General features: G+C 35.4%; 1 protein-coding gene across 1 annotated transcript in view; it reads left to right on the forward strand.

Moving 5' to 3' along the window:
- SMAD2 (SMAD family member 2) overlaps nucleotides 1-23,429 on the forward strand; it is an 81,779-nt gene that overhangs the window by 28,131 nt on the left and 30,219 nt on the right. The window contains exon 3 of the mRNA XM_012745346.2: nucleotides 10,867-11,155. Within this exon, the coding sequence (XP_012600800.1) occupies nucleotides 10,920-11,155 (236 nt within the window). The 5' untranslated portion in view covers nucleotides 10,867-10,919. The remainder of the gene's footprint in view (nucleotides 1-10,866; nucleotides 11,156-23,429) is intronic.

Below are 23,429 nucleotides of genomic sequence, written 5' to 3' on the forward strand. Positions count from 1 at the left end.
TGGGCTCAAGCAATCCTGCCTCAGCCTCCTGAGTAGCTGGGACTACAGGCATGCGCCACCATGCCTGGCTAATTTTTTCTATATATATTAGTTGGCCAATTAATTTCTTTCTATTTATAGTAGAGATGGGGTCTTGCCCTTGCTCAGGCTGGTTTCGAACTCCTGACCTTGAGCGATCCGCCCATCTCAGCCTCCCAGAGTGCTAGGATTACAGGCGTGAGCCACTGTGCCCGGCCCTATCATAATTTTTGATTGGATGGTGAACATTTATATAAAACAATAGAGATTGATATAAATATTATTTTCCTAGAGAAATGGCCCATCATTTCTTGAGTCAGTCATTGTGGGCCTAAGTCAATATGATGTAGGATGTGTAGTTGAGCTAGTCCTGGGCTTTGCAACTTTAGTTTGATGTAGTTCAAGTGTTTTGAGAAAAAAGTAAAATGTTTTTTTTGCAAGGTGTGTTGTCTGACAGCAATTTTGGATATCTCTTTTTTGTTTTGTATCTGAATCACCAGCTTTCTGAACTATGGGAGATTTCTGTATAGCACAGCTGTCAGTTTCTTGGTCATTTTGGAGGTTTTTTGTTTTTGCCTCTCCAGTCAGTCCTGCCCCAGGCTATTGTGCCTGGTGAGATCTTCTTCTGCTAGTAATACCGTCTAGAAGTTTCTCTTAGCATTTCTGCCCTTCAGCCTTGGTAGTTCAATATCCAGAATATCTGGGTGGAAGTCTCTCTCATATTTCTAGTCCCACCCTCAGCCCTTGACAGCTGAATGTCTGGAATTTCTTGGATTGTTTTCTCTTGCTTCTCCTGCCTAGTGGCAGTTCTACCCCTGCAGAGGGTAGATTCCTTGCGTTTGAGGGAGATCTTCAGCTTCTTAGATCTGCTTTAGCTTCCCAGCCCTGTTCCCCAACCTTTGACATATTAATACTTTGGCAAGCACTTTAAGACCTACAGAATGAGTCATTGGGTGGATGCAGATTTGCTCTATAAGATCCTTGGAATTCTAATATGTCATGTCACTGTACATGTTACTGTTAAAATTCATTACAATTTAACCTGGTTTTTTTCTTACTCTCACCTATGGCAAGATTTTTCCTCTTTAGCTACTCCACCAGGAAGGAGACTATCTGTGGGCCTCTCTTCTATCAAGGCTCAACACTTTTGGAAATTAGTTCTACTTAGGTTACTTTGCATCCTTAGCTTTCTGATAGTTCAGAAAAACCTTAAATTTATAGCTTATCCTGGCTAGTTTTGATTGTTAGGATGAAGGCAGTGGTCTGCTGTGACTTTCTACATCCTAATCAGAAGTGGAATTCTTCCTAGGAGATCCTTTTTAATATATAGACTGATAATACTATATACCTGATAAAATTTCTGTTGTTTCACCCTTGTTGATTTTCTGTAGTATTTCTCAGAGCTGGGTTTCTAAATCTTTTCCTTTTTCTCAAATCTTAACTCTCTAGTTCTATTTTCAAGTTGTAAGTGATTTTGTCTCTTATTTTGGAATTAAAGCCATCCACATTAATTTGAACTCATAGATTCGGGGGGAAATTTACCATTGAAAGAGAATGAGGATTTTTTTTTTTTTTTTTGGCTACAATGGAGTAGTTCTCTGTAATACAAGAGTCTTTACTAGAAAAGGTAAGTAACTTACAAAATTCATATATTTAGAAATAAGAGAACTGTGGAGTAAAAATGATTAAATAAAGTAAAATTTTGGATCTGGGGGAAATACCTTTTACTAGTGAGCTGAGAGGGTCTGCAGCTGAGGATGAGGTGTAGTTTCATGGACACAGACTAGAGGAGGGAGGCCTTTGGGCTGGAGGCTGAGTGGCAACTTGGAGAAGTGAAAGACCTTTAAACACAAAGAAAGGACCCCCTCAATATATTTGCTAAATTCCATAGTTCAGCTGGGCGGAAGAGATAAACCAAAATTTTAGAAAAGAAGATTGGGATTTCTTCTAGTTCTGTAGTGTTGAGATAAAGATTTTCTAGGGGAGGGGACTTGAGAACAATAGGTGAGAGTTGAAAGCCTTTGAGGAAGTGGTGAATACACACTGAAGATTTTCAACACACCCAGTTTCTTCCTTCTCTAGACATTTGCCAAATTCTAAAGCTGCATAGGCTAAAGAGCTAAGATATTTTTAAAACAAAGCAATTCTTACAGTATCTAGGAATCTAGAAGATAAAGATCTACTTGCCAGCTAGCCTTTCACATGTCCCTTGGAACAGGGACAAACCAGAGGTAGTCTTGTTTATAACAAAACACTACTTAGTAGTGTTCTGTAATTCTGGCATTATGGAGGAAGTAGTAAAAGTATATGTATGAGATGGTAATAAGTAAAGGATGAATAAGGAACTATCTAGGGTAACCACTAAAAGTAAAAGAATATATAACAAATGAATAGAGAGAAAAATTGAAATAATAGAGTATGATAAATTCAAAAGAAGGCAACAAAGAAAAAGGTATCATAAAATAGGTGGTGAAATTAGTAATTATATTAAATAGAAATGGACTCAATATTCTAAATAAATGGCAGAATTATCAGACAGGACAAATAATAATCCTTCAACTATTTGCTTCTTACAAGAAACACCTTAAATGTAAGTACCCACCAAGGTTGAGAGAAATAGTGGGAAAAGTTATACCATCAGAAAGTTAACTGAAAGAAAGGATTTGTAGCTATGCTAATCAGGCAAAGTAGATTTTGATACACTAAGCATTAGTATAAAAAGGGAACTACATTTTATAATGTAAAGGGATTGATCCACCAGATATCACAATCCTAAATATGTACTCAGTAAAACATAGCTTGAACACCTATAAATCAGTTTTTTAAAATTTTGCATTAAAATAGACAAATACACAGTCGTGGTGGAAACACGTATATAGAGGATATGTACAATCACAACTGACTTGATCTAATTATCACACATAGAACATTGAAAACATTAATGATAGAATTAACCTTTTTCCTTATACGTGGAAGTTGTACCAGATTTTACCATATGCTAGGCCATAAATAAAGCCTCAACAAAATTCACTGGATTTTAATAATTGAGTGTGGTCTTTGACTGTATTATAATAAATAGAAATTAACAAAGGGTGACTAGAAGATCCCCAACTGCCTGGAAATTAAATATTATAAATAAACTATGGCTTAAAGAAGAAATGATGGAACTTAGAGACTATTTTGAACTATTTGAAAATGAAGATGAACTATAATGAACTGGAATGATGGCTAGTGTAATGCTAGGATGAAATTTATAGCTTTAAATCTGTGTATTAGAGTTTCTTAAGGAGGTAGAAAAAGAATATCAAATGAACCATAGATAAAAGTAAGGGAATAGTAAAGACAAGACCACAATTTAGTGAATAGGAAGTAATACAGTAGAGAAAGTCAAATTTAAAAAAAGAGTTGGTTCTTTAAAAAGATTAATGTAATTAATAACCTCTTAGCACTAATCAAAAGGGGAAGGAAAGGAGGAGAGAGAATACAAATTATAAATATTAGGAATGAAAAATAGTGCATCTCTACAGATCTTACAGTCATTAAACGGAGTAAGAGGAATTTATGAACAATTTTATACCAATAATATATGTTAGGGAGAGTGAGGCAGGACTTTTGAAGTTAGGGCTGGACCATTCAATATGGTAGGCATTATCCTTGGGTGGTGGTTGAGTACTTGAAATGTGGCTAGTCTCAGTTGAGTTGTCCTGTATGTCTAAAATACTCAGATTTTGAAGGCTTAGTATGGAAAAACATAATCATTAAATATTTTTAATATCAATTCCATGTTGAAAGGATAATATTTCAGATATTGGTTGAATAAAGTATATCATTAAATTGTTACTTTATTTATTCATTTATTTATTTTAAAGAGAGACTGGTCTTGCCCAGGCTGGAGTGTAGTGATGCTATCATAGCTCACTGCAGCCTCTAACTCCTGGGCTTAAGTAATCCTCCTGCTTCAGCCTCCCAAGTAGCTGGGACAATAGGCAAGAGGCCACCAAGCCTAGCTAATTTGTCTTTTTTTTTTTTTTTTTTTTAGAGACAGGGTCTTGCTCTGTTGCCCAGGCTGGTCTTGAACTTCTGGCCTCAAGCAATCCTCCTGCCTAGTCCTCCCAAAGTTACTAGGATTATAGGTGTGAGCTACTGTGCCCTGCTTTTTTATTATTTAAAATGTAGCCACTAGAAAATTTAAATTACATATGTAGCTCATTACATTTTTATAGAGGTTGTATTAGCTTTATGATAGGTACTATTATTAATATCACCATTTTACAGCTGAGAAAACTGGGGTTTGTCTACATTCATGCAGCTAGTAAGTGGCATCCCTGGTATTTGAACCTGGCTGACTGGCTTCAGAATCTGTTCTCTTAAGCATTACACTGTGTATGTGTTCTTCATATATTAAGAATATTAAGTCATTTTCCTGTTATTTCTTGAAAATATTGAAGGATTTTTTAGTAGTGGGGTGATATGGGATATGTGTTTTAGAAAGATAATTTGAATCAAAGAAGGTAAAAGGTGAAGATTGGGATCCTAGTTAAATGTGTCAATAGTTGAACAGAGAAAGGCATTGGTGCCAAATGCTTCATTCTAATTCTGTTGAATGGACTTACTACTGGTCAGGCACAGATAGCTTTGTTGATTGTATAAGGAGCACAGGCTTTATTGGTGAGTCTTTTTAGGTCTATAGATTAGCACCAAATTGTTGTGTGCAATGTAGTATATTGTCATGATTAAGAACTTGTTCCCTGGCATCATACTGTTTGATTCAAATCCCACCTTTGGCACTTAAAAGTTGTACCGGTATTATCTTATTATGTTGTCCTTTGCATTCATGATACCTTTCTTTCTCCCTAATCACTTACCCCCCACCCCTCAATCTCTCTGGCAATTCCTTCATTTGTATTTCTTAGGCCTTTTGCCTTCTGAACTTGGCTCTACCTGAATTCTCTTACCCCATATACCAGAATTCTGTTACCAGTCAAACATTGGATCTTTCTGCTGGGCTTCAGACCTTTGTTTCCACCTTCTTACTGCATCCCTCTTTCTGAAAGTTTCATAGACACATCACATTTAACTTGACTAAAATGACACTTAAGTTCCTCTAGCGTTTCATACTTTGCCCAGTTGTGTTTTCATTGAACTACTTGTTTAAGCAAGAACATATCATTCATAACTTTTTCTTTATTGTCAGACTCTGTCCATTCTGTCTCTCCAATATCTATTCTTTCCATGTATTATAATTCTCTGATAGTTGATTTCTCTACCCTTAGAAATTTCATCCTCCTTCCCTATCCCTCACTGTTAGTCCCTTGCTACAAAGGATTTCTCTTCTTCCCACTCTTCCCAGCCCAAAACTCAAAAGTATAGTTTAAAGATAAATAACACAGAATGGATTTGAGAGCAAACAGGTAAATACAGGCATGCGAGAAATGCAAAAAAAAAAAATTGTTGAATGCAAGAAGGAATGAATAAATGACAAAAGCTGCCTTACAGAAAGCACAAATGTTTCCTAAGGAAAACCTTCATTGACACCTAAGGCAAAGTTAGGTGTTGTTTCTTTGTGTACCTGTAATTCTCATTACAATTTCTCTTAGGTTATTTGTCATGTGTATTTTAATCATAGCAGTCTTCTTCACTAGTCTTTGACCATCCTGAGAAAAGGTGTTTTTTTTTTTTTATTATTCATTCCTCCCTTCTCTGAGGTTTAGCATAGTGGTGTATGCCTAACAAATATGTTTTTTAAAACTAAACTATTGGCATTACAGAGATATTAGAGTGGGGATGTAGTTTGTGTAGATTAGAAAGGAATCTTAATATGTAATTTATGAAAATTAGCTAGTTCTTTGGAAATTATTTCAGTGCACATAAATTTAAATAATTTTTATCTTAGGATTTTCTTAAACATTAAATTTATATGTAAAATATATTGAATATTTGTATTGTCTGATGGGACCAAACTAATGAAAGTGTAAGCATTGTCATTGTTTTCATAAAGATATACTTTAAAACTACATTTTTAATATTTCGGTTTTTTTTTCTTAATGTAACAACCTCAGACCTCTTTCTATCTAAAAAGAATGTTCTCGGAGACTTTGTTAATTATGGCAGATTGAACCACATATATTTCTTTTTTCCCCCTATCTTACTAAAGTGAAAGCACAGGAAAGAAAAGCATAAGATCTGAAGGAAAGGGAAAGGAAGTAACAGTAGAAGAGAAGTTGTTCATATTTTGGAATTTTAATCACAGAAATGTGTTAACTGACAGAGTATTAGAAAAGCTGAAATCAAATGTCAGAATTTAAGGATCCATTAAGTACCCAGAAACAGTAGGCTAAAAAAAAAAAGGTGAACACCCACTTTTACAACATTTAATGAAATTTCAGAACCACAGATAATGAAGATAATAAAAGCTCTGGAGAGAAAAAAAATTAATCCTAATTAAAGGATTAGGAGTAAAAGTTATATTGACCTTACAGTATCAACAGTGGATTCTAGAAGACTGAGGCAGTGCTTTTTTGAATTCAGTGTGAACTGGTAAGGAATGACCTGTAGGAAATAAAGTTAAATGAAAAAAAAAAAATCAAGGTACACAACATTTTGTGGAACACGCTAATTTTGTGTAGGAATAAGGTGGTGGAATGTGGATAGATATATGTATATGTGTTTGTATTTTTAAAATAATACTGAATAGACAAAAAAGCTTAATAAAAATGGTTCCTAAGGGGGATAGATGACATGGGGTACAGAGAGAGGAGGCTTCTGAATATAGTGTACCTTATTATATAGTTTGACTTTGGGATACATTTATAAGTGTTTTATATAATCAACAGAATTTAATCAAAATGGAAAACCCATAAAAATTGAAGACAGAAATGAACTGACCTAATTATATCCCGTGTGGGTGATGACCATACAGAGAAAACGTATTTCAGGTGGCTTTATAGCACAGTATTTTGATTGTCCATCGTTAATGGCCAGAGCTGCAAGGAAGTTTTAAACTTTATTCAGTAATCTTAGTATTAGAAGTAATATTAATACTGTTTGAAGCTATTTTGTATACATTGTAGGATAATGCACATAAACCACCATACTTTATTTGTACAAAACCAAGATTTTTAGTGTTAGAGAAAAGGAAACAAGAATAAATCACTTTGTAGTGGCATGAATAGTGCCCTCCCCAAAGATAAGTCCATGTCCTAATTCCCAGAACATGTGAATTTATTTGAAATAAGTGTTCTTGAATATGTGATTAAGTTGAGAATCTTAGATGAAATCATTCTGGATGATCTTGGTGGGTCCTACATCCAATGACAGGTGTCCTTATAGAGGACACACAGAGAAGAGACAGAGAAGAGACGGTAATGTGAAGATGGAAGCAGAGATTGGAGTGATGCAGCCACAGCTAAGGGAAGCCAAGGAATGCTGGCAGTTGCCAGAAGCCAGAGGAGGCAAAGAGCCTTCTCCCATAGGAGGAGAGGATGTGGGCTCTGTCAGTATTTTATTTTGGACTTGTGGCCTCAAACTGTGAAAGGATAAGTTTCTGTTGTTTAAGTTGTCAAGTTTGTGATAACTTGTAGCAGAATCAGGAAATGAATACAGACATAAAGTAAATCCCCTGGAATTAAGGAATGAATCGATGAAGGTCATGTTATCTTGTTTTTTTTTTCTTCAGAGACCATACAGTGGTCCCTCAGTGTACATGGAGGATTGGTTGCAGGATCCCCACTTACTCCAAATCCTCACGTACTCAAGTACTGTAGTCAGCCCTGCAGAACCTGCATATAGGAAAAGTCAGCCTTTGGTTGAAAAAAATTCACATATAAGTAACCCTCACAGTTCAAATTTGTGTTGTTCAAGGTTCAACTATATATCCTAGCTCTGCTGAAAAAGCTATGAAGCAGTGAAAACTGTAGCACTGAGCACACTTGATACCGAAATTGTGGTTTCTGCATGCTTCACTAAGAAGCAACAAGCAGGGTTCTTTAGAATCATAGCTATTTAGATCTGGGAGTAGGAAATATATAAGATGAACTTGTAATATTTTGGTGTACTAGAAAACAAGGAAGCTATCAGAGTACTGGCTATCAAAAGATCAAATTTAAAAGACTTCCCATTGGCCAAAGTTTTTATTATCAAAAAGGGCAGTAAAATTTTTTACTGTAATTGATTGAAAATTTTTACTACAATTGATTGAAACACATTGAATATATTAAAAACCCATTAGCTCCTAAATAACATCACCGAACTCCCTCCCCTCAGACCTTATTTAGGTATCATTGGAAGTAGGGCATCGATTTCTTATTCTGAAAATTAACAAAATGAAAGTCTTAAGCATTTAACCTGACTTTGCTTAAATGAACTGTTTTTTAGGATAGACAGCTCAAGTTGGTGAGGAAAAGTTTTATAGCAAATAAATGTAGGTGCAATAGAACTGGAAAACAACCCTAATAAAATAATAGATTCAAGCAGTGATCATTAATGGATGAAAATACAATGGAAGAAGTTTACATTGTATAAACTCATGCTATATATTATCAACTAATGAATCTTAGCTTTGCTGAAGTGGACAGTAAAACATTGTGGGCCTCCTGAATACGAACCAGATGCCATCAATTGTTGATAGTTGAAAACAAATCTAAATATGTAGAGCTAACCTCCATTTATAGGATAGAGGAAGAAGTTAATGATCCTACAAAAAACACGGTTCTAGAATGTAAGGTCATCTATAGAATGGCAGACCTTTTCTTCTGAATTGTTGTAATGAACTGCTCTAGATTAAAAAAGACTTAGGAGACATAATATCCAAATGAAATGTCAACCTTGTGTTGGATCCCTACTGAAACCAATTGTAAAATGAAATTTTTTGAATCAGACAGGTAAATATGAATATGACTGGGGTTATAGGTGATTCCAAGGTATGATAATGATTAGGAAAGAAAGTCTCTGTATTTTTAATAGGTGGATACTGAATTATATAGAGGTGAAATGGCAATATTGAGGACTTGCTCTTTTTGTTTTAAGAAAAATTATGATAGAACCACATTTTAATCATTTTAATAAGTGGAAGAAACAGCTGTTTGAAAAATTAACACGTGTGAAAATGATTTCCAACATAGTCTTCTGTACTAAGTCAGACTATACTATCAGTGAGATCAAGTAAAGATGACTTCAGATCTTTCTCAGGAACAACATACTTCATTGAAATAATAGATTCAGTGAACCAATCAAGGTGAAGACTAGGTATTAAGAAATAGAAGCTTCAGCTCAGAGAAAGGTGAAGGAAGTTCCCAGGACACCAGTAATGGAACAGGTCAAAAGAGTAATGTATTGTTAGTTCAGTCTGGAGTTGGAGGATAAAGGGCGTTAGAATTCAAGGGCTCCATCAATAGAAGAGAACTATTCGATTTCTGATGTTGTGTGGAAAATTTAATTGTGGGACTGGTGGGGAGGGTGGGGAAAATTTGTGGTAGGTATATAGAAAGCTAAGCAAATGAAAAAGTAAGACAGTTAACTCTGGGGAAAACAAAATGCTATGCCAAAAAAATACATAGTAGTTTACTGATCTCATCAGGTAACTATATACACAATTAATTGGGAGATTTTCACAATTGGAGGAAAAGAAGTAAGTGATGTAAGGGAACTAAATCCTCATTTTCCATAGGGAAATCAAAAGATAATACCTAAATTTGATATTTCAAAGGTTACTATTATAAGCCTGTGACTTTGGGGTATAAATACCAAAAATAAAATAAAAGTGAAAAGATTTTAAAGAATTGTACCTCGTTGTGGGAAGAGAAACTATATTGGACTTTACTCACCATGCATATTGTTACTTAGATAACAATATATGTTAAAAAAAGAGACTGAATTAAAGATCCTCTCAAGGGCAAGTGAAAGTGAACCAAACCTTTTCCCCACAGACTCTATTTATTTTATTTCTTTATTCTTGTTTACTTTATACTTAATGCATTGTCCCTTTTTATAATTTAAGATTTTGTTTTTGATACTTAGTTATGAAATTTTAAAACTTTGGAGGGCGCGTGCTTGTTAATTTTTTATGTATTAAGTCTTTTGAGAATAGATTAAAACCTAGAAAGTGGCCGGGCGCTGTGGCTCACGCCTGTAATCCTAGCTCTTGGGAGGCCGAGGCGGGCGGATTGCTCAAGGTCAGGAGTTCAAAACCAGCCTGAGCAAGAGCGAGACCCCGTCTCTACTATAAATAGAAAGAAATTAATTGGCCAACTGATATATATATAAAAACTTAGCCGGGCATAGTGGCGCATGCCTGTAGTCCCAGCTACTCGGGAGGCTGAGGCAGGAGGATCGCTTGAGCCCAGGAGTTTGAGGTTGCTGTGAGCTAGGCTGACGCCACGGCACTCACTCTAGCCTGGGCAACAAAGTGAGACTCTGTCTCAAAAAAAAAAAAAAAAAAACCTAGAAAGTGAGGAAAACTTTCTTTTTGTGAAAGTATTTTAATTATTGACAATATTAAGAGTTTAAAATAGCGTAGTATTGGTAATGAAACATTCAAAGTGGTGCTAAAAATTTTACTTGCAAAATTATATTTGCCAACGAGACTGGGAGTACTTATAGTTTTATTTTTAGAAGAGTTTGTTTCTGTAATTTATAATTTCTATAATTTCTATTATAATTTCTATAATTTAAGTTAGTAACGATAACCTTTTCATGGGTGGAAAAGACTTCATGGGTGGAAAAGAAAGTCTGTTGTTGAAAGTAATACTTTGAATTTCTGTATCATTTTATAGTTTGTTTTCTATAATATGTTGAAATTATTACTTGATGTTAAAGTTGGTCTGTGCATTATCCTTTCACTGTCTTTGCTAGGTTTGGCACAGGAGGCTGTTTTCCTGGTGTGGCTTGCTGCCTTTGGTAAGAACATGTCGTCCATCTTGCCATTCACTCCACCAGTTGTGAAGAGACTGCTGGGATGGAAGAAGTCAGCAGGCGGGTCTGGAGGAGCAGGTGGAGGAGAGCAGAATGGGCAAGAAGAAAAGTGGTGTGAGAAAGCAGTGAAAAGTCTGGTGAAGAAGCTAAAGAAAACAGGACGATTAGATGAGCTTGAGAAAGCCATCACCACTCAAAACTGTAATACTAAATGTGTTACCATACCAAGGTAAGTGTCCTTAGATCCTGAGTTTGATGATCATACTTTTGGAAATTGTGTAAGGGAATCTGAAAGAAAGTTATTGAATTCGTGTTCAAGTCACCTGCAAATAGTGATGATTAAAATATGAATGTTTTTAACCTGTTGTATACATTTTGTTTTACTAGTTGACATGTTTATTTTACTCATTTTCTTGAGCAGTGAGAAGGCTTAAGCAAAATAAGATACTTAGATTTATTGCTTTATCTGCATTGCCTAAATTTGTGTTATCCTCTTTTCTGCAGTTTAATGATATTTGAATAAAGAGTTAAAGCTTTTTCTATCACTAGGATGGTAGTGACTGACAGTGTTCTCCTCCATTGGTCAAAACTTCCATCAGTGAGAAATTAAAAGAGGCTGCTAACTTTTTAATGAATTTTAGATAGTTTTTATTTGAGTTGCAGTATTACTTCTAAGAAAGAACAGTGTATGAGGCAGCTTCTTAAGTGTTGTAGGTAGTAGTCAGCACCTGCTCCAAGACCCACCTCATATTGGAAGGACCTGTTGCTTAAGAGGTTGAAGTTTTCTGGGTATAAATTTAATCATTTATAGGTAAGTAACATTGCCAGAAGTATTGGTTTTTAATAAAGTGACAGGTGGTTTTTAAAAATGTTTTACTACTTTTTTGTGTACATTATAGGTTTTTGGGGGAGTGTCAAAAATAGAGAATTCTCTAAAATGAGTGTTTGCAAAGTCGTACGTGTGGACTGGTATATGGCATGTGAAACCATTCTACTTGTTTCCAGTGAACTTTTGAGAAATACACTCAAATAATAATAGATCCTAGTAACACCAGCCTGTCCATTTGCAAATACTAACAGTAGAATGTTTCCTGCCTTGTTTGGTAGACTGTTTTTCCTTATTTGTTTCATGTAAATCTTAAATAAGGGTTACTTTTCTTGGTGTATTCTTTTGTTTTACAGATGCTTATTGAGTGCCTGATGTATGTGAGGTACTATTTGTAGATACATGGGGGAAAATGATGAACAAAACACAAAGTTCCTGTCTTTTTAAGGGATAGATACAGTAAACAAATGAGCAAAATAATATAACTTGAGATGGTAATGAGTGCTAAGAAGACAACAAGTGCAGTGATACTGACTGAGGAATAAAAAATCTGCTTTGGCTTTGGTTGTGACACTTGAACTGAGCTCCAAGAAGCAGCAGCTAGATGAGGGGAGAGTCTTCGAGGCAAAGAAAGGAGCCAGTGTAAAGACTGAGGTGGGAAGTAGCTTCTTGCACTGGAGGATTTAAAAGGAATGCAGTGCAGATGGAGTACAAAACTTGGAATGGGTTCACTTATGTAGGGCATCGTAGGGCACTGTAAGAGTTTGGATGTTAGTCTAAGTACAAGGGGAAGCAAATAATTATTTATAAATGGATTTTTTAAGTCCATTTTTTTAAAGGATTTTTTAAAATTTACATTTTACAAAGGTCATTCTGGCTGCTGAAGACAAATAACGACGGGATAGCAGTATGTGTGCAGTAGGGTCTATGGAAGCAGGGAAATCAGGAGGCTGTCACAGGAATCTAAATTCAAGGTGACAGAGTCTTGACTGGCATGGTGGCTGTGCTAGTACACGAAGTGAATGGATTTAGCATGTGTTTTAGAAGTAGAACTGACAAAACTTGCTGGTAAATTGGCTAAGAAGTAGTCAGGCTATACTTAATTTTTTATTGTGTAATACATGGCATCTCAGTTCAGTAAACATTTATTAAATGCCCACTACATGCTTTTATGTTCTTCCTCACTGGAGTTAAAATGTAGTCTTTGTCCTTAAGGTGCTTACTTTCTAGTAAGACAGGTAAACTTAAAGAGATAATTTCATAAGGTGTGGTAGGTGAAAAAAGTATGCTCAGGGAGCTATGTACAGAGGAAAATTTCCTTCTGGAGAAATATTGATGCCTGAGTTGAGTTTGGTAGAAAAAAGGAAGAATTAGGAGAAGGTAACATCGCTGGTAACATGGGTTGTGGGGAGATAAAATAATAGTAAAACAACAGTTCAGGATATCTTACCGTCTTGCTTTAAGTCTTCTTTAATTTAAAATTAAGATGTCATTTATGCTCTGTTCTTTGCATTCTTTTTTTTTTATCAGTTTGTATATTTTCTATTGACTTTTCAGTTTACTTTTCCTGTTTTTGTGCTGTATCCAGTCTGCTGTTAAAACCATGTAATAAGTTCTTAATTTCAAGTATTATATTTTTCAGTTTCAGTATATTCCTTTGATATTATAGATCCCAAATCTCTTGAAATAATACATTTTATCTCTTTTTCTTAATATATTTATAATAGTTACTTTAAAGTCTCTGTCGTCTCTAATATCTGGATCATCTAAAGGTCTACTTCTATTATTGTCTGTTCGTTCTTTTATCACTCACATTTTCCTGCCTTATACATGTCATGTAATTTTGATCGTATGCTGTAAATTTCTACATTACATAAAAGTCATATACAAAAGCATGCTTCAATTGATGGATTCCCCAGAACAGTATTTGACCATACCTACCTACCTACCCATGTCAGATAGATAGTGAGAGAAATTGATCACCTTAATCTATACAGGGATTGAGCTGGATTGCCATTTTAGTATGACTTAGTCTACCACTGGTTTCTACCTTTGCAGCAATCAGGGCTCTCCTGGGATTTCGATTGACATTCCCTTAAACACTGTGGGAGATTTACTTCTACTCTTTTGTAGTATGAGGTTAGCTCTTTAGCCTCAGCTTTAATATCTGATAAGCATTTGGGGGGAGGATGCTCTTGTGAGTGTCAAAAGTTCTGCTGTGCTGCTTTTCCTCAGTAACTGAGTTTCTTTTCTCAGACCATGCCTGATCCTCAGCCTACTGTACCTAGAATTTGCAAATGACCCGAGGGGAGAAAATGATGGGACAGTTGTCCTTTCACCTAGAAAGCTTCTTTCTTTTCTACGTCTTTAGTTCATCAGGATGTCATTACTTTGATAGCTGTCCATTGTCTTCAAACAGGTTGTGCCCCTCCCCCCCCCTTTTCCCTCTAGTTGTTGCAGCAGAAGTGTTCGGCTTATATCTTACCTGGAAGCAGAACTGTAGCAGAATGTTAAAATGGGAACTCTTCTGGTATTTATTCAGAGACTCCAAATCTGAGAACAATAGATTACAATTAACCTACATTCAAAATTGAGATTCTACCCCTTTCTTGGGGGATTTGCAGAAAGGATTCCCTGAGGCAAGCATAGCTACAGTTAAACCAATCACTGTCCTCTAGACTGTATAAATCTAGTAAGCTCAGGAGAAGGACCCCATAGTGAGAACTTCTTTGGAGAGAATAGTATATGATATGGCATTTCCCCTTTTAAAGTCCGATTTGAAGGACTTCACAAGAACTTCTCAGTTTGACATGTGTCTGCTGAGGTTTGAGAGATGAATAGACTGGTACCTGACTTCTATCCAAAAAAGTCTAAAAAGTGAGATATCAGCTGGAGCTGCCTCTGTGTCAGTAGAATGAAGAAAGGGCACTACGGGAATGGCCAGCACTTGCAGAGTTCTGTGGGTCAAAGATGCAAGAATTCTCCTGTGGACTGAGTAAAGTAAGATAGTTGAAGCTGTCTTGTCTTGAAAGGATCAAGAGGCCCAACTTGGTCAGAGGGTCACAGTGATTCAGGCAGACCAGCCTGAGTAGTTCCTGCGTCAGGAACTAACTGTAGGTAAGAGTCAGTATTGGGCTTCTGACTGCCACAGGGCCCTACCTCCATGTTATTGCCACATCATATTACAGTCTAGTCAGCCACATAAGCTTGTTCCTCTTCCTGCTATTCCAGAACCTGGAGAGGCCTTTAAAAAAATAGCTGCAGAGTCCTAGAGGAGGAGGAGTGAGTAAAATTAAATGAGATAATAGGGTTTTGGCTTAGATCAGGCTGAATTTTTAATTTAATACATATATCTGGAAATGACTGGAAAAGATTGAGATCTTTTTGAGATTTTGTGCAGAAAGGATGAAAGCTGTTTGAGAAAAGCTTGTTGGAAAGCAATGATATAGGATGGTGGGGGAGGACGCTCACCAAGCCCAGCTTGTTTCATGAGTTGTCTGTATCCTCCTCTTGAAAATTTAGGATTCCAAATTCAGTGGTTGCTGGGGACAGGAAGACTATATGGGGAGAATAGAGAGATGTTCCATCCATCTTCCTGGAATATGTGTTATTTTAACAAAACAAAAACATTTTTCTAAACACAAAATATTTAACCATGATACCTGTGAAATTATCTAGTGATGCTTTATTTTCAAATAAACTATTTTATTTTATAACTGTTATTACAAGAGTTTTCTTCTATTACCATCCTTATATTTTTCCTTGAAGGGATTAGGTTAGTCTTTATTCCCAAAATCCAGCTTTTAATTCTGCCTTTGGGTTATTATGTGAAGCAATGTGAAGTGGTCTTTTTGAGACTCTTACAAAACTGTGATCACTGATAATGCCTAAATTATTAACATTAGAACTGAAATAAAGAGATTGCTTCCTAACTCTTTCACCCAGCCTTTTTTCTTTTAAAATTTTGCTTGTCTTTATGGCTTTATCTTAATGTAAGAGGATATAATTTCTCTCAAGTTTGCTAGGCTAGTGGATGTTGGGGAGGTGAAGGAAGGTTAGATTTATATTGAAGATTAAGCGAAAGTCCAGAGTTAGTGAACAGATATTTATAATGGAAAATGCTGTAAGTAACTTAAAATAGTTTTTCCCCCTAGTTTTTTTTTTTTTTTTTTTTTTTTTTTTTGAGACAGAGTCTCGGTTTGTTTGCAGGCTAGAGTGAGTGCCGTGGCGTCAGCCTAGCTCACAGCAACCTCACACTCCTGGGCTTGAGCGATCCTTCTGCCTCAGCCTCCTGAGTAGCTGGGACTACAGGCATGCACCACCATGCCCGGCTAATTTTTTATATACATATCAGTTGGCCAATTAATTTTTTTCTATTTATAGTAGAGACGGGGTCTCGCTCTTGCTCAGGCTGGTTTTGAACTCCTGACCTTGAGCAATCCGCCCGCCTCGGCCTCCCAGAGAGCTAGGATTACAGGCGTGAGCCACCGCGCCCGGCCATTCCCCCTAGTTTTTATATGATGACTTATATCATTTGAAGTAACAAGTATAAATGTCTTTTCATGTGTTTGTGGTAACCTCGCCAAGAAAGACTTTGCAGGACATGAGTCTCAAATAAATTTTAAAAGATGAAATCTACAGGGTATATTCTCTTCCACTAATAGAATAAATTAGAAACTAATACCAATAAGACATCTGTTGACAATTGGAAATTAAACAACAGAATTCTCTAACTCATGGGTTATTTAGGGGAAAAAAATCACGAAGTAAATTAGAATATATTTCAAATCAAATGATAGTGAAAATACAACATATCAAATATGTGGGTACAGCTAAATCTGTGTTTAGTGAGAAATGTAGAGCTTTAAAGAAAAAAATTACCTAAGATTTCATCTAAGAAACTAGGAGGAAAAAAAGATAAAATGAAAAATAAGTAGAAGAAGAAATAATAAAAATAAGAGCAGAAATCAATGGCCAGAAAAGAGACAATAGAGATAATTTAAAAAGCCAAAAGCTGATTGTTTGGAAAGATAAAGTCCTATTAGACTAATTAAGAAAAAGAGAGTGAGAAGAGTCCATGACCACCGAGTACTTGTATCAGTAATGAAAGAAGGATTATCATAGTAGGTCCTATAGATGTTAAAAGGATCATAAGCAAATACTATAAACTTTACACCATCAAATTTGATGAATACATGTTAGAGGAAATTTAGGTTGTCTTCAACTACTACAAGAAGAAACAGAAAATATGGATAATCCTATAATTAAATAGATGAATTCATAATCAAAATCTTTCCCACAAAGAAAACTCTGCGCCCAAGTGGTTTTACTAGTAAATTCAAACATTTGGGCAAGAAATAGTACCAGCCTCATAGAAACTCAGAAAAAAAGTGCTTGCTTTATGAGGCCCACGTAACCCTCATACCAAAACTGACAAAGATGGCACTAATAGAAGAAAGGGTTACAGATTAATATGTCATGAACATAGATGGAAAAGTGTTAAAATACAGTCTAGTGGTATGCAAAAAGGAGACTGCATCATGATTGAATGGAGTTTATCCTAACAACGCAAGGTTAGTTTTTAAACTTTCAAAAATTAATGTAAGGCCGGACGTGGTGGCTCACACCTGTAATCCTAGCACTCTGGGAGGCCTAGGCAGGAGGATTGCTCAAGGTCAGGAGTTGGAGACCAACCTGAGCAAGAACGAGACCCTGTCTCTACTAAAAATAGAAAAAATTAGCCAGTCAACTAAAAATGAAACAAAAAATTAGCCGACGTGGTGACTCATGCCTGTAGTCCCAGCTATTCGGGAGGCTGAGGCAGGAGGATTCCTTGAGCCCAGGAGTTTGAGCTGCCTTTGAGCTATGCTGACACCATAGCACTCACTCTAGCCTGGGCAACAAAGAGAGACTCTGTCTCAAAAAAAAAAAATTAATGTAATTCAGGCAGGGCACAGTGGCTTATGCCTGTAATCCTAGCACTCTTGAAGGCTGAGATGGGAGGATCGTGCAGGGTCAGGAGTTCGAGACCAGACTGGGCAATAGCCAGACCCTTTCTCTACTAAAAATAGAAATTAATTGGCCAACTAAAAATATATAGAAAAAATTAGCTGGGCATGGTGGCGTGTGCCTGTAGTCCCAGTTACTTGGGAGGCTGAGGCAGAAGGATTGCTTGAGCCCAGGAGTTTGAGGTTTTTTGAACTAGGCTGATGCCACGGCACTCTAGCCCGGGCAACAGAGTTGAGACTGTGTCTCAAAAAAAATTAATGTAATTCATTGCATTAACAAAGGAGAAAAGCCATACCATCACCTCACCTGGTCAAAAGCATTTGACAGAATTCATCATTCATGATAATCACTCCTAGCAATTGATGAATATAAATACTTCCTCTGATAAGGAATACTTAAGAAAAGCTGACAGTTAAGAATATACTTAATGATGAAATATTGTGTTTTCCCTAAGATCAAAAACAAGACAAGAATGTCTGCTCTTATGTCTTCAGTTCATTAATTTAGTGGAAGACCCAGCAAGTGTAGTGAATCAGGAAAACAAAATATAAATGGTATAAAGATCTGAAAGAATGTTTCAAAATTCTATTTGTAGGTGACGTGATTTATGTAGGAAATCCTAAAGAATATATAAATACAGCCACTAGAGCAAATGAGTAAATTTAACAAGGCTGTACTTTACAGGTTTAATGTTTAAAAGTTAATTGTATTTTTCTAAATACTAGCAGCAAACAAATTGAAGTGATATTAAGAAAATTCCATGAATAGTGGTATCAATGAAACAAATCCTTAAGAATACATTTTTAAAAAAGATACATGATCTCTACGTGACCTAAAAGAATATATGCTGTTTAATTCCATTTATATGATGTTCCAGAAGACACTAAACCTATGGTGAAAAAAATCAAGACTAGTGGTTGCCTCTAGGGATGGGGGAATGGATGGCAGAAATTGACTGAGAAAGGGGCATGAGTGATGATCTTGATAGGGTTGAGAGCTCATAGAATTTATGCATTTGATAAATCTCAAATGGTACCATTAAGATTTGTGTTTCATGCTGCATGGATTTTAACTTCAAAAAAACAAGTAAACAGTGAATTCTAATTAATATGCATGCTAAGTGTTTAGAGTTGAACTGTCTGCTACTTCATTTTTAACATATCAAAAAATAAGATAGATTAATGGATAGAGGGAAGGTTAGGTGGGTAGATACATGATAAACCAAATAAGATAATTATTAATTGTAGAATCTAGCTGATGAATATGTATAGGTGCTTTATGGCTTTTTTTTTTTAGCTTTAATGAATGTCTCAGATTTTCTGTAATACAAAAATGAGGAAGGGATAGAATGCATGTTCACTGAGATATCTGAGAAGTTGGAATAGATACTTGGAAATTGGTGGAATTTTTTCTGAGGTCGCCCCCCAAAAAGTATGCTTGTTTCCTATAAATGTATAGATATCAGCTCTACAAGGCTTTACTCAAACTTTTGTAATAGAATGGGTGATTTAAATTGTCCTTATTTCATAAGCATGAAAGACTTTGGACTAAAGCTATTTCTGATATCTCTGGACATAATGCTTGAACTTACATTGTGTTATTGATTAGGAAGACTCAGCATTAGTATATTTTTTAAAATGCTATGTTGTATACATTCTTATAAAATTATACAAATAAGAGTACCATATAGACAGTGCGGTGAGCTCCACTGAGAGCTAAGTACAGCTCAGGTACCTAGAATCTAGATATACTCTGTTTTGAAAGCCTGATATCCTAGGATACACATTTGTTGAAAGAGTTTGCTTTTGAATGGTTACTATTTTATTGCTATAAGATAAAATTGAAAAACATTTTCTGTACAGAGTGAAGGTTTAAGCCAGTTAAGGGCCCTGTTAAACTGTCTCCAGATTTAATTATTGCCCAGTTATGCCTTAATTACGAGGGAATACAAATGTTCATTACTTTTTGAAACAAATTTCCTATTTTTTTTTTACGTTTCTCAATTTTTATTAAAAAATATCCCATTTTCAAGAGATAGTTATTAGTATTTGCAAATGTAGCAACTTAAAAAATTGGATTTCCAACTGTTAATACTTGTTTCTTAGGATTGTCTACATTTTGCAACAAAATATAGAGGGAAAAATTAGATTGTGAGGCAAATAAAAGGTATCATTGTTAATCATCAATTGAGAATTTTGGTTTAATCAGTATTCACATTGTTTTCAGTGATATGATAAGTAAATGACATTTAAACATTTATAATTAAATACTTCAGTCTATTTTTTGTCTTTCAGTAAAGTTTGCATTTCTTTGAAAAAAGTTTCCACTCTTATAAAAGACTGAAACAACTGATTTAAACTATCATTCTACAGAAGTGTACCCTGAAGAACTTAGGCTTTTAAGCTAGCCAGAAGTAGTTATAAATCATGGCTTTTATCACATTAGCTCTATGACCTTTTGAGTTATTTAATTACTCAGGTTTCTTCCCTCCTTTTTTGAAAACAATGGTAATGTTAATTCATGTTGTAGGGTTGATGTGAGTATAAATTAAATAATGTGTGTAAAGTACATAGAAAACGTTTAAGGTAAGTATGGGTAGCTTTTGGGTAAGTTCTGTAGCCAATGAAAGCTTCTTAATTTGTTCATTTGAATCTTTTGGTAATTTGTTAAGGATAACGTGGTTCCTAAAGACCCTTTTTTGGGTGGTAGAGGGAAGGTAAAAAGCTATGGAGGTAGTTGTTTTCCTGTTTTCTATTCCCCATCCAGCAACTTTTGTAGTGATGATGGAGTATTCAGACAGAACATACAATTATGGAGACTTTCTTTTTATTACTGCAATAATTAGCTCTTCATTCCTGAGCTATTTCAAGTACAAATTTTTAGTCTCAAGTCATATATAAAAATGAAAGAATTATCCTGTTGTAAGTAGAAATAATTATGGATGCATAGTTACAAGTTATTCTATAGAAGTCTGTATTACATGATTATACCAGTAATCAAGAGCTGGATACTCAAGTAACTTTTTTTGTTAATACCATTTTATTAATTTATTAACCCCTTTAATTTACTCAGTGTTTAGCACTAGGTTGTCTCTTTCCACAGTGACAACCTAGATTGTTACCCCTTTTGATTTGTGGAAGAAATACACTCTAGGCAAGATCAGGAAAAATAATAAATGAGTAAAGCCGGTTTATTACTTTTGACATTAATTGTTTAACTGAGGCAGGAAATCATGCAAATGTAGCAGAAACAGTAAAAGTAGTTTAAAGATTTAACAGATTCTGTGATATGAGCCCTCTTTTGCCCAAAGTAGGTGTTGTTTTCTTGAACTTGGTTCTCATTGCTTCACTTGTATCTCCCCATAGCGAATATGTGAATAAATATACATGTCCTTAATACAAAAAAATTACATTAATTCACACGAACATGTAATGTCTGGGTGATTGAACCAGAGTGCAAAATGTTAATTTAAACGTGCATAAGTATATAATTTGTAAATCGTACACAAGATTTTTTAAATTTTAACTTCAGTTTTGAAAGCTTAGATTCTTAGATGAAGAAAGTCTTTAGTGTATTAATTTTACTGATACTTACTGTAAAAGTGATTAGGGAAATTTGATGAGGATTTCTGCCAGGTTTACCACCAAGTCATTCTTTTAGTTTAGTGTTCAGCTAATACACTGTATGCCCACAAATGTTGTTGGTATATTAGTATCTTTATGATTTCAGTAGCTATTCCACCTCTCTTCCCCACATCTCTTAATTGAAGTTAGATAAGTAAGAAAGAAAGTTACACAGTTGATAGGGGATAATCTGCCTTTAAGAAATTGGGTTCCATACAAAGAACTTCAGGACTTTGCATGAAGTGAAGAAACACAGGAGTGCCTGCTCATCTCTGTGTATATTGATGCAGGGCCAGCATCGTAGTTGGTTTATAGTCTAGTACATCTTATTTCAACATATTATAATATTTTAATTGTATTAGTAAACAATCAAATTCTGGTTAGGAAGAATTTATCTGAGACCAATCTTTACCTGATATTTTTCAGTATTTAGGAGTTTTAAGAATATCCCAAAGATAGATGGTCAAGTAAAGAGCAGTTTATACTCAGTTATGTAACCAACAAAATTCCAATTAACATCAATTTAATGAATGACGGTTACTGTTTTTACTTAGCTTGCAGGTTACTGTGAGGTCCATAATCTGTTTAAAGTCTTACACAGTGCTTGACATGTAATAGCTAACTTGTGAAGATAATTGTTATTAAATATTTTATTGATTCTGATATACACAATTTTTTTCCACTTTGGGATGCTGCTTATAAATAAAATTGAAAGGTTTTTCCTTTTAAGTGTTACACAAAATAATGTTGCATTTTTAAGTAAACAACATCTTAGATTTATTGAAATTTGTTGAATGTGTAAAATACTCTTATGTACTTATAATCAGTGCTACTTACCTAAAATTTTTTCTGCATTCTGAAAACCTGAGAGATCCAATTTTTCCCCATCGTTATTTAAAATGTCATGATTTAGTGCTATGGTCCCTAACTCTTAGGCGGGAGACCAGTATGGGTTTGTGGCTTGTTAGGAACTGGGCTGCACAGTAGGAGGTGAGCAGTGGGCAAGTCAGGGAAGCTTCATCTGAATTTATAGCCTCCTCCCATTGCTCTCATCACCGCATACGCTCTGCCTTCTGTTGGATCAGCGGCAGCATTAGATTCTCACAGGAGCTTGAACCCTATTGTAAATTGTGCATGTAGGGATCTAGGTTGCTTGTTCCTTATGAGAATAATCTAATGCCTGATGATCTGAGGTGGAGCTGAGGCGGTGATGCTAGTGCTGGGGAGTGGCTGTAAATACATATTATCATTAGTAGAGAGGTTTCACTGCACAATAGATGTAATGTGCTTGAATCATCCTGAAACCATCCCTCACCCCCCATCCAACCTCCAAGTCTGGAAAAATTGTCTTCCATGAAACTGGCCCCTGGTGCCAAAAAAGTTGGGGACTGCTGACTTGGTGTGACTAGGAATGTTATCATCCAGACTTCTGTGCTATGAAAATACTAACTGAGTTATCAAATACCTTGTTTGTTGGGTGTTGGGCACATACACATAGATCTTTGGGAGTTCAGGGTCTTGTAGGGAAATACTATACAATGTGGTTAGAATCAATCTTTTAAGGGAGAGTGGGTGATTAAAACTGCCTGACTTAAATCCCCCAAACAACATCTTAAAAATTGGCCTGGTTTGCTAGGCACATTATAGAATCAGTAGTAAAGTCAAAAGGTAGCTAGGGGCAGTTGACATAAATGCACATGGAAAAAAATGGTACCAAAGGCTCATGTGAGATAGAGAGGACATTGTGTCAGAAAAGAATGAACAGGCTCAGGCTGGCACATTATTATTACTTGTCTCGTATAATAATGCCAAAGTGTGCTTGAAATGATGCGGTATAGAATAACAATGTGCTTCTTATGCTTAGTTATCTAAGGTTAAAAGCATACCTTTTTATAGAAATGTCAAAATAACATTTGCATTTAATTCCATGGTAATATTTTGATTTGTTTAATTTTGGTAAAAGGCAATATATTCACATGGCTTAAAGATACATATGATTATGTATATACACGTTTGCATACATACAAACATATATTGAAAAGTCT

Source organism: Microcebus murinus, chromosome 17 (genome assembly GCF_040939455.1).
Source record: "Microcebus murinus isolate Inina chromosome 17, M.murinus_Inina_mat1.0, whole genome shotgun sequence".
NCBI lineage: Eukaryota > Metazoa > Chordata > Mammalia > Primates > Cheirogaleidae > Microcebus > Microcebus murinus.